At 37.6% G+C, this 12555-nt stretch overlaps 1 protein-coding gene across 1 annotated transcript in view; it reads right to left on the bottom strand.

Moving 5' to 3' along the window:
• LOC124300690 (glutamate receptor ionotropic, NMDA 2B) overlaps nucleotides 1–12555 on the bottom strand; it is a 1918249-nt gene that overhangs the window by 559519 nt on the left and 1346175 nt on the right. Inside the window, exon 15 of the mRNA XM_046755014.1 lies at nucleotides 11839–12074. Within this exon, the coding sequence (XP_046610970.1) occupies nucleotides 11839–12074 (236 nt within the window). The remainder of the gene's footprint in view (nucleotides 1–11838; nucleotides 12075–12555) is intronic.

Here is a 12555-nt window from a genome sequence, read left to right as displayed (position 1 = left end):
TTAAATACGTTCTCGAATCGTAAAATCGTGGAGAAGTTCTATTTCAATTCGTTTTAAAAAAAAGAACAAAAAATTATCTTTTTTAATTCGATAAAGACTGTTGTATTGTTCGTTTTTTGATTCACTTTTCGTATGCGTTTTTAATTACATTTTTCATTCATGCATTTAATGTTATGAATTTTTTGTTTGCAGGAGCTATTATGGAGGGACATCCGACAACGAAAGAAATCAAGTTCGAAGAAACCGTTGCCGAATGGTTCCGGTTTGCAAAACAGCGGGCAAACCAAAAAGCTGATGTTACGTGGGGGTGAGAGTGTACTGAGCGGTGGTAGTTAATGATTAATTGAATAATCAAGCTCCCACGTAACGACAATGAATAAAAATTAAAACTCAAGAAAAGACCTACCTTTCGATAAGCCGGTAATTTGTAGGATCGTGTTGCTATAGTCCTGTACAGGTCTGTGAGGTTTGCTTGAATTGTTGAGGCAATTTTATAATAATGAAAATGGGAAAAAGGCTGTTCAAAATATATGGTTTAATATAATTTAACTGGTAGAAGATAAAGTATATTCTGTACGATTTGGTGATTGGAATGTCTGATTACAATGAATTGTGATAATGACGTAAAAGCCGAAAGTAACAATTTATAAAGTGTTTAAGTTTATATAATAATCCACGCCGACGGACGAATTTATATTCGAATGCAGAGAAGCTGCAGAATCGCTAAATTTGACCGTTTACGGGTTTGGCAAATCGTGTGTCATTCTATTCTAATTGATATTATTATTTGGTACCAGGAACATCTACTTTGAACGATGGTTATAACTAGCTGGTCGTGATTATTATATTGTATCTCTCTTTTCAGATTATCTTAAATTATTTATATTTCCTGTTGTTAATTCTTGTTGGTTAAATCTTGGAAACAATAAGTACGATTTAATTGGGGGTAGTGAAGTTAGCCACCAATTCTAGACTTGCTTTTAAATGGATATTACAGAAGTAAATTTTGATCATAAAGGCCAAAACAAGAATTCGTTCAATGTCGATGATTAGCACTCGGATTGACTTATCTTTAGATGTGTAGTTCGAGCGATATTGAGAGCCGTCGGATCGTGTCGGTTTGCGTCAGTAGAATTCTGGACCAGGGCCTCACCTCAAGTTCGGAAGAGTTGATGAATCGAACGATGTTGAACGTCGGGCACTGAGTCTTTGTGGATTTAAAATGATACTTTAACTATTGAAGGCTATGATTTGAAAGTGTCAATTTGTTGATTTTGATACATGTCAAAAATGATTCGAAAGATTATTTATTAAAAATGATAGTGTAGTTATTATTATTAGCACTTAAAATTACCTTATTCGGTTGAATCAGGGCCGAACTCAATGTAATTACGGAAAACGGAATGTGTTGAAATCTCCCTCTCTTGCTCCCTACCGTCAGTCGATCTCCGGCGCCGTCGATCGCGCTCACGCATGGCTGGCCAGTACTGCGTTCCCAAAACTATCTTCTCGGCGCTCGACGCGCGCCGGGCCTAGAGCTGGGACCACGGAGCCAGCTCTCCCGCCTCGCCACGTTTCTCTTCCGCTCTCTTGCATACTGTAACCCTTTGCTATCGCATCTCGCTTTCACCAAATCTGCTAATATCTCACTAATCTCTCGCTATATCGTGCTGATATCTTGTTAATAAGTTATATTATGTTATTAATTGCTTGATTTAGTTTATATTTTCGAAATCTTTGAGTTTTCTGTGTTTTAGTGGTCGGATAATCGCACCGCATGTGCTTAACCTTAACCTTAACCTGCAATCCGGCATGCTTTTGCATAATCTCGCTTGCTTATCAAATCAAATTAAATATAAACTGTGATAAAAAAGACAATTTAATGTGATTAATTAATTTAAGTAGTTATAAATAAACGAAAGTTGTTCTATTCAGCTAAAATTAAGCTACCCGAATTTCCAGCATTTTAATTTACTTTTTTCTAGCTACATCAGCCTAAAACTTTACAGAATGGCATAAAAATGTCTATTCTTGAAATGATGAGATTTAGTAAAGCACAGAAAAGATGGAAACGTGGAAGATAGTGATTCTTTTGCAGCTAGCATAATAACTGAATTGTTGAAACGTATAATTTTGAAAAACTGGTAATTCGAAAAATTAACGACGGAGCCAGGAATCGAACCTGGTATCTAGCGATGCTTTACCGGAGCCTTACTCCACTAGACCACCTAGCCGCCCTGACTCTGATGTCGTTAATTCCTCTCATCACCAGTAAGTTCAAATTTGTTTTCTTGTGCTGTGATAGTATGTGTGAATATAGAAAGTGTTCTTCCTCTTCGAGACACAACTTGTAAGAATGTCTGTAAGTGTGTTTACATTTTGGAATCTTACGCTTCTTGATGCGAAGCTCGTAAGACAGTCAATGACCGTCTAATATTGAAATGCGGATATGCATCATCAATATTAATATTAATCACGAGGCATTTTTCATTGTTGAAACGTATAATTTTGAAAAACTGGTAATTCGAAAAATTCACGACGGAGCCAGGAATCGAACCTGGTATCTAGCGATGCTTTACCGGAGCCTTACTTCCTGGCTCCGTCGTTAATTTTTCGAATTACCAGTTTTTCAAAATTATACGTTTCAACAATGAAAAATGCCTCGTGATTAATATTAATATTGATGATGCATATCCGCATTTCAATATTAGACGGTCATTGACTGTCTTACGAGCTTCGCATCAAGAAGCGTAAGATTCCAAAATGTAAACACACTTACAGACATTCTTACAAGTTGTGTCTCGAAGAGGAAGAACACTTTCTATATTAACATAATAACTGAATGCTCGAATTTGACGAATTAGCGCGAGACTTTATGCCGGCCACAACTAAGATTTTCCGAACGCTACTATTGCTCAAGAAGGGCTAATACGGGTTGACTTCCACGCACCTCGCGACTTGACAGACGAAAGACAATGCTTCTTGGGCCTGGGGGTCCAAGGAGCTGCAGTTTTAATAAGTTACAACGGTAATTAGCCAATGAGGTGCGAGGGCGACCTCCCGGTGCCCGAATCCACATGGTCAGCGTTACTTCACGCTCTTCGACGGTGTTCCGACGATTCTCAATCTCGTCGGTGACATATTGAAAATATGAACAAGAGATATTTACATACGATGTTCACACATTCATTGATACATCCTAATAAGTAATCTACTTCAATTTGGTGGTTCCAAAGGTAGCGGTTTATCCTAGTTATTGGTCATAGATTTAACTTAAAAAGAGGGATATTTCCAGGCTGAGCGCTGCTGATGCTAATTCAGCAGTCCCTTATCTCCGTTCTTGGTATCAGTTAAATAAAAGAAAGTCAAAACTTATACAAGACATCATTGTTGGTCTCTACGTGACTTTTGCCAGGAGGGGTGGAACCCGCCGTTATTAGAATATGAGATTTTGATGAAATAATATCTGCGCATTGAAGAAATTAAAGAAATGGAATGAAATGGAATTTTGAAAAAGGTACGCCGAGGCGGTACGTCGGGGCATAACACTGAGCAACAAAGAAAAAATCAAGAGAAAACGAATTGAAAACGACGAGAGCATGTAGTACTGCCGTGTTTTCAATTATATCGTATAATAATATATCTAGTCAATCGGCAAAGTAAAAAACATTTATGTATAATTCATCGAATTATGAAAATAAAGAATTACTTTTCCATATATATATATTATGTTGACTATTAATCATTTTTTATGCATTAATAGATCCATTAATAGAATGGAAATATTTAAAATTACATTATGGCTCAATTATACTTTAAAATTTAGCAATATATTTTATAAAAAGACTGTAAAGGTGTTCATAAAACGATAAAAGGTATAAGGTCGAATATAATCAATAACTAATCATATTTTGACGCTAATTACGAATATAGCTTGGTGGAAAATCATAATTTAACCATAGTGTACAATTATTTGTATTTCAAGTTGTAGGAACGTGCCTCTTTGACGTAAACACAATATTATGGTAACATAACAATAAAAAACACTGTAATGTTGATACAACATTAAATTTATCTCAATCGTTACGTAAACATACATGTGAATGTAACAAAACATTTATATAAACTGTTATCTAACCATTCATGTACTTGTAATATCACATTCATATCAACCAATTAATAACTGTTCAAATTAATGTAATATTGCAGTTATATCAGCTGATAGGTAACAGCTAGGTTCACTGTTATATTACATTTCGAAATTGCGGTTACGTAACTGTTGTGCTACTTGATATAATACAGTTTCATTACACGATGAACCAGCAATGTAACGGAGGTATGACGGTTACATAAGATGGTACATTATGTTGCGAGACAATATAGATTGTCTCTGTAATGTAAGCAATACAGTGGACTGTATGTTATTTGTGAGTGACCTATATGTCGGCTGTACACGTATTCCGTGTTTATCGTCAGTCGTGACTGACTATTCCTACTACTTAGTCGTCATTAACGTCCCACGTTCTCTGTTTACTTATAGTAACGCACTAAAAATATATATATATCATAAATAGCATATATATATGTCACTTTATTAACTCTCCACTCCCCGGCCTATGTTGTAGAGTATATAATGTAACACATTACAAGTAATATGTATGAGCAGAAAATAACAACTTACACGTAAGTTGCATGCAATATTCGAGTAATATAACTTGTAACTTTCAGTAACATTACCGTTACATTACCGTTACATAGCAGTTGCATTATACCGCAAACAAGTAACATAACATAAATGTAACGGTTACATAAAATATTACATAACGAGTAATGCTCATGAGTGGGAAATTTTAACTAACATGTAAGATGCATGTACACTCTGGTCAACGTTACTCGTTATTTTCGGTTACTTTGCCGTTACATTGCCGGTACAGAACTATGTTTACTTGTAAGTCTTTGAAGTTACTTAATAAGTGTCAAAAGCTGTGCCACGAACTCAGTCGAGCCGTGTAGTGATAAGTGTAATCATAATCAAGTGAGAGAGTGAGTAGAAACTACCCAAGAGTGAGTAGACGGATGAATGAAACATTAGGTTAAGAACGTTTCCTGTAAGCTTCCTCGTCACCAATTTTCTTGCTTTCCAATTTCATTTGATATCATTGAAAAGCTTGCATTTCATCGTAATCATTTTTAAAACTTCAATAATGAATCCTCCACCCTATTTACAAGGATTGCCCTGTAGAGGACGATCACCAACCTACCCACGCAGAATTAAATTTAAACCTCTACGGTTATCTAGAGGGTTAAGTCGTCGCGAGACCGCTACGCACGTGACACATACTAGCTCCAGACTCACACACACACTATACCAATACAATAATGCACTCCCGAGTGTAGTTGATTTTGCATTAATAAAAAACGTCAATACATCAGTATTGAAACCTAAATGACCTTGACTCCGATCACCTGCCAGTCATAGTTACGATTAACGATACCATAATAGAGAAAATGGATAAAAAAATTTTCAACTATGAAAAAGCAAATTGGGACAAGTTCAACACATTCCTAAATGAAAATATCGAACTAACTTAAAATTTAACAACCAAAGCGGACATCGATGACTTGTAGACGGTCTCACTGACGTAATCACTAAAGCAATGGAAATATCTATCCCTAAAAATAAATCCATAAACACAGCGCTTACGTTGCCAAAAGAAATCAGTACCTGGATAAAGGTTAGAAATAAAGCACGTCAAATGTTCCAAACTACGGGTAGAGATGTGTACAGGATTGTTAGAAACTAACTCTCAGCTAAAATTAAAAAAGGGATAAAAGAGCATACAATCAAGGAGTGGGAAACAAAACTTAAAAGTCTAAATATCAAGGACAACTCGATATGGAAAATGGCAAAAGCCTTCACTAAACAAACTGCTAATGTTATTCCAACTCTCCATGGAATTAGAGGCCTAGCAATGAGTGACGAAGAAAAAGCAAATGCACTCGCAGAAAGTTTCGTGAAAGTCCACCACCTCACCAAAAATATGGGCTGTGATAAACATTATCGTATAGTTAACGCAAAACATTGAGAAATTATAGATTACGAAATCCCTATTAGTAATATAAGTTTTACATCACCGAAAGAAATTGCTCAAGCAATCAAAAAAACATTACCAAAAAAAGCACCGGGCATGAACGGAATACAAAACATTGAACTTAAACATCTGTCACGCAAAGCGCTGGTACAGCTCGCGAATATTATTAACAGTAGTTTTAAATTATCATACTTCCCGCCAAAATGGAAGCACGCGAATGTCCTAGCATTTCAAAAACCTGGTAAAGATAAATTTTTTCCATAAAACTACTATCCAGTCAGCCTCCTCCCAACAATGAGTAAAATCTTCGAATCCATCATCTTAAACCGATTAAAAATCCACGAAAAAACAAACAAACAATTAGTCCCCGAGCAATTTGGCTTGCGCGAAGATCATAACACTGTACAACAACTTGCCAGGCTAACGAACCATATTAGTAATAACTTTAACATAAATAAATTAACAGCAGTAGCGCTACTGGATATCTAAAAAGCATTTGACACTGTTTGGCATAAAGAACTTATATATAAACTAAACAGCCTAAACATTCCATCATATCTAGTCAAAGTCATCCAGCAATATCTCAGAAATAGAACATTCGCAGTCATTGCCAACGGCAAAGTGTCCACGCTGCAAACCATCGCAGCAGGAGTACCACAGGGCTCAACACTAGTCCCGGTGCTCTTCCTATACTATATAAATGATATCCTCACGATGCCAAACACACAGAGATAGCCCTATTTAAAATAAAACACAAACTACCGCATCACTTTTTGCTGCACTAAGATAATGTACATAAAGCAAATAATGGAAATAGATAAATAAGCTGTAAGCTAGTAAGTAGGAAATCATAAAACATGACAAAACGGGATTTTTTTAAATTTCACCCCAAAAAACCATATCAGTATGCAACACAGCATTAAAACAAAAGAAAAATGTACAAGCAAAGCCCAAATGAAAACATACTAGTTAAGTTCTTAGGAATAGGAATAGCAAAAGATTACGCAGAGTGCAAAAGCTATAAACACTTTTGTGATCAACATCTAATGAATAAAGAACTTTTTGAAAAAAAAAAAAATCTCGACATCTATCGTCTATCGTCACAGAACAAGCAGTAGGTCAGTTAATCTGTACGAATACGGACACATTCAAACATCCGTTCGCCGGATCACCACTTCTCAACGAGGAACTTGTAGTCGACACGAGTTACCGACCACGAGGCAGGGACGCATTACTCCAAGCAACCTCGACTACCACTCTCAACTGAAGGAGGCTATTCAACGTAGATAACAAATTCCGTTTTTTCCATAAAGTCTTCAGGTATTAGGGAGCCGTGTCTGGGTGAAGCCCAGCATTGCGTCTGATGTTGAAACTCAGATACGGTGTTCGTCACAGAATCCTTTAACCCTTAGGTAGGACCCCTGAACCTGCAAGGAGCTACCTGCATTGCGTCAGGCCGTCTTGATGCAGGTAATGGTATAATTGCGTATAATTGCCGTCCTTCAGATAACCACGCTTTCACGTATTTCATATCCCGTCTTGCCTTTCGCGAAACGAGATATTATAACCGCGAAACAAGAACTCGCCAATGACGATCTTCAATCGTCAGAGTTCATCAAATATCTGCACGTGTGAAACGATCACACAAGTAAACTATTCCAATATAAATAATCATAAATTCACAAATACTCTTGTTTTTCGTGTCTCCCGCTTCTCGGGAACAAGACACTAAATTATTTCATTTACAGATCTTTCTTCGTGAAAACAGACTTCTCGCCTCACGAGTCCTCTGTTCATTGCGATAATTCTATGCCTCGCTTCACGATCGCAGAATAAGTTTGACCCAAAACCGTTCGTACGGCCTGTGATAATGGGCTTATTCCACTCGAGCTACGCCTTATGAGAGTGATGAAACACCAGCTGAGGCTATCTCAGAATAAACCATTAAGGGTCAAACTACAGTCACCTCTTCCAGGAACTCATTAAATAATTAATAAATAAATTCTCCACCTTCCTTCCGAGTCCAGAGACAGAATCCTGTTTTTCTCCTTACGAGAAAATAAATTCGTAAAATAACCAAATAATCGAGTTTAGACACAATCAATGAATTATTTCATATCACGTGCAGACAAATCGTGATATTCAGCGCTCGAGAAAACTCGAAACGTTTCAATATATATAGATGATACCTTTAAATTATCGCCACCATCATTTACGCAAGTGTTTGCTATCCTAGCGGAGCGAGACGGATATATTTTCCCTATTTTGTATGCCCTGCATCCTCATAAGAGGCAAGAAACGTACTGCAGGCTTTTTATCCAAATGAAATCCGTTTGGTCAGATTTCAAACCCGAAAACATTAATTTGGATTATACAATGACGATATTGTACAGCATTGCTAAGCAATATCCCGAGGCGGAAATCCGGGGCTGCTTATTTCATCTGTCCCAAAATATTCAAAGGAAATTGTTCAAGGAACATTCATTTTCACAAAATAGTAGTGATCCTGAATATGCGCTGAAAGCGGGTATGATCGTCGCTCTTGCATTTGTGCCGATAGAAAATCTACACCAAGCAGTAATGCGGCTGTACGATCACCTTCCTGTAACCTTACAGAGAATTTTGGAGTGCTTCGAGGTATGAATACTATATCATATTTAGTATAGTTCTGAACCTTTGCTACTGGCATATGTAATCTTGGTTGTTTACTAACGTTCATTCTCTTCATAAAATTTAGTTCTACTCAACTGTATGCTACGAAAATTCGCCGACTAGTTGGGAGTGATTCGTTGAAATATTCGTTTGACTTTTATTCATGGTTTTATCATCTCTTTTCTCCGATTAATAATATGGCTTTTACGTATGTGAATACTGTTGTACAGGATAATTACACAGGCCACCTACAACGTAATGGAACACATTCGGACCCTTTACTTGCGCCCAAAATTTGGTCCGTGTATAATAGAGTTTTGTTAGGGCAAAACAGGACAAACAATTTTGCGAAAGCAGCGCATCGAAGTCTGCAAAGAGAGCTAGATGTTGAACATCCGTTAATTTTGAAATTCATAGATGGACCACGAATCGTCCAAAAAAGTAGGGATACGTATTACGCTGAATTCTGGAGGAGAATACCCCCCCCCCCCCTCCAGACAGGCATCGCACAAAACTTTTTGATTAATTGACTTATTTGATTTTTGTTGGGTTTGTCGAAGTACATTCAAAACTGTCGATTATTTACTCTCTAAATTCGAATCAGTGGAGGATTACTGATGGCAGTTATAAGTATACCAAAATCACTAACAATCAGTAAATATGTTCAGAGAGTATATTTAGTTGTAGCTTTTTCTAATGCTTACACCATTTTGTCGTTAAGCTTTTCAAATCTGTGTTCTAAACTGTGAATGATGTATTTAATTTGAGTTTTCTGCAATGCTTTTGACCATCACACTATTTTCTGTTAGCTTTTTCATACCTATGTGTTCTCTGTATTAAATCATAAACCCCATTCCAACTATACATGTGATACTTTCAACCGTAAACTATATTCCATAAATATTTGTTAATCTGGTTTTTTCGCTTTAATTTTCGTGAGCCCAAACGTCCTGTACCTGAATATCTGGTGGCCAATCGTTCGGCGCCAAAACATCCGGCGCCCAAACGGCCGGTGCCAAAACGGTGGCGCCAAAACGTAACGTACCCCGTTTTGGTATTGGCACCAAGATATTCCGGGATATTGAAATACCGTTCCAAATTGCCATGCAACCTTACGAGTGAATAAAACTTTTTCACAACCTAACGCCAAGAATTAATAGAGAAGAATTTGTTATTTGTTAATAAATGTGTATTTTAAATTGAAGTATCATGCGAAGAGAATTATTTCAATTACGCATAGTGATAGTTAACACGACTGGAAATAACCGAATTCACAGATAGAGGCGAGCTGAATGAGAAACCAGAACAAACTGAACATCAAAGTTCGCCCGCATGGACATCGCATGGTTTGTGAATTGAATTTGAATCTGAATCACGCAGCGAATTGAAGATCTCTCGAACCGTTCGTCTCAGAACGTAAAAGTGGTTCATTGTAAGAGCTTCTTGTAAGAGGATGGGTGAACAAATAAACTGGGCCACAAAAGGTCTATGAGTTCACAAGCGTTTATTATCGGTAAAAAGGGAAATTCATATGGGCATATGTCCCGACTCCGCCGCGGACTCATGAGCTCTGTCCGTCCGGTCCCTCCCTCCTCTACGTCTCTTATTTAAGACGCGTAACTGGCGTCACCGTCGCCCCGGATAGTAGCGCCACCTTACAGCTGGCGTACCATACTTGCAATCATTCTTATATTCTTCAGTCTGTCAAAAAGTCTGCCAAGTACAACCAACCCCGAATTTTTTCATTCGTCCGAAATTCTGTAACTTCAGTGTTGTTTCTTTCTTTTTGCGAAAACGTTATATACTTGAAAATGAAAATTATGATTTCTCTATTTTTTGCCGAAAGGGTATTGATGGTGATTATTTGAATGTGCAACATTAGTTTGGTGTTTTCTGAGTTGCAAAGAGACTTTGTTGGTCATTTTAACTTCAATGTACTTGGTGTAAGGTTTTTTCACCATCGGTGCTTTTAGGGGATAGCGATAGACTGCGCGCTCTTAAAAATATGTTAAAGCCCTCCCCCTTCCCTGAATCACACAGCCGGTGCTTTGCCCCCTGAGCTCTCACCAGGAGCTACGCCCCTAGACCTCAGGGCACACGCGCTTGCCTACGACTCATATTAAAATCTTATGCTCAGTGTAAAACGATTGACTTTTTCTTCATGGTATACGATCTACTATTGTACTTGGCAGCATCTTCTAACGTTTCAATTGTTTTTGATGCAAATGATGCTTATTTGACAGTTTTGGTTATATTTATAGCTAAGTTACACAAAGTTTTTCTTGGATAGATCGACCGTAAAATCTACGGCATGATTTTCAAGATTGTGATACCCAGAACACTCGAATGAGATAGGCTTTAATTGATCTGTAGTATTCTAAAGGTTTCAATGAGTTAGGTAATAACGTCCACGAAATAGTGAGGTACAATTGTTGCAAAGCACCGAGGTCCAAGTCCGTGAAGTGAGTGCTACGTCGGCTCATCTGCAAGCAAACATGCACGCAGTTGCCAAGTTGTAATATAACGAGTCTCGTATCGCGCGACGGACAGCCCATCTGATGGTTCCGTGCATCAGAGGTTCTATATTTTGGGCTGATGAGACACCTTCACAACTTTTGACAGAATCTGTGTATATAATTCGAAGACCTATTTTTTTCGTCTCAAATTTTAGCAGCAACTTCGATCCTTCATCAGGTTTTGTTGATCAGTACTTCAGTTGAGTTTTTTCAAGCTTTTAACTCTGAGTATTACGTCCCACAACGCGTGGGACACATCCGTGATTTTCCATTTCTATGATTTATACATTAATTCACAAATGTTTTGTACTGATTACCCATGCCAACAGGCATGTAGTAAAATATTCAGGTCACATCATTTTTATCAAAATATACTGCAGAAGCAACGCAATTATAACCTATTGATGGTCTGTGCACGAACCGTAAGGTGATTCTCTTATCGACGGACGCCAATAATTGCTAGATGTATGGGTAGATGAAAGAATAGACAGATGAATGCATAGGCGAGTGAGTGTGTAGGTGAGTTAGAGTATGAACAAATTGCACCATGGGATAAAGCTTGAATCAATCTTACTTACCAAACTCACAAGAGCACAGCAACCACCTCTATCACTTTTCGCCAAATGATGCCGAACATATTTAAAATAGAGGTGCTCCAGTAAAAGTAACAATGCTGCCAATAGAATTCCACACATAAGGAGAAGAAACGCGCTCAGGAACTGTTCCAGGGCTAGAGGATCACTGCTCTTTTGAACTTCCTTTCCGGGTTTGCAAGTTCCCGTCATCCAGTATCGTCTCAATCTTTCCAAGTCACCTACGAAACGTTGAACCATTGCATTTCAAATTTCCATTTTTTGATCGCTCAGAACATGAAAGTTCTTTATATATTGAGATCGCATGAAAGTTATCGTCTGCGTTGCTTTCTATTACATGAAAAACCTATGTTGAAAGAATAAAAATTTTAACACCAGCTTAACTGATACAGCACTTAAGCAGAACTTTAGATTTTTCACACCAAACGCCGCGTGGAAAAACTTCAACTGATGTTTACCTGGTATGTGCGTTGAAACAGCTACGTGCAGAAGAAAAACGTGAAGAATATTTTGTATCAGAAATTGGATGACCCTCTATTCCACATTGACTATTCTGTTCATAGAACCAACGCACACAGATTTATGTATGGACGTGAATAGTACAATATTTTATAGGTGCGGAATGCGGATGATGTTTGATGAGTGTGATATTGAACAGCATGAGTCAAAGGCGAGTACTAGTGTGAATGTAGCATAAGCCCA

Source organism: Neodiprion virginianus, chromosome 3 (genome assembly GCF_021901495.1).
Source record: "Neodiprion virginianus isolate iyNeoVirg1 chromosome 3, iyNeoVirg1.1, whole genome shotgun sequence".
In the NCBI taxonomy this organism is placed as follows: Eukaryota; Metazoa; Arthropoda; class Insecta; order Hymenoptera; family Diprionidae; genus Neodiprion; species Neodiprion virginianus.
This window is presented reverse-complemented; position numbering and strand designations above follow the sequence as displayed.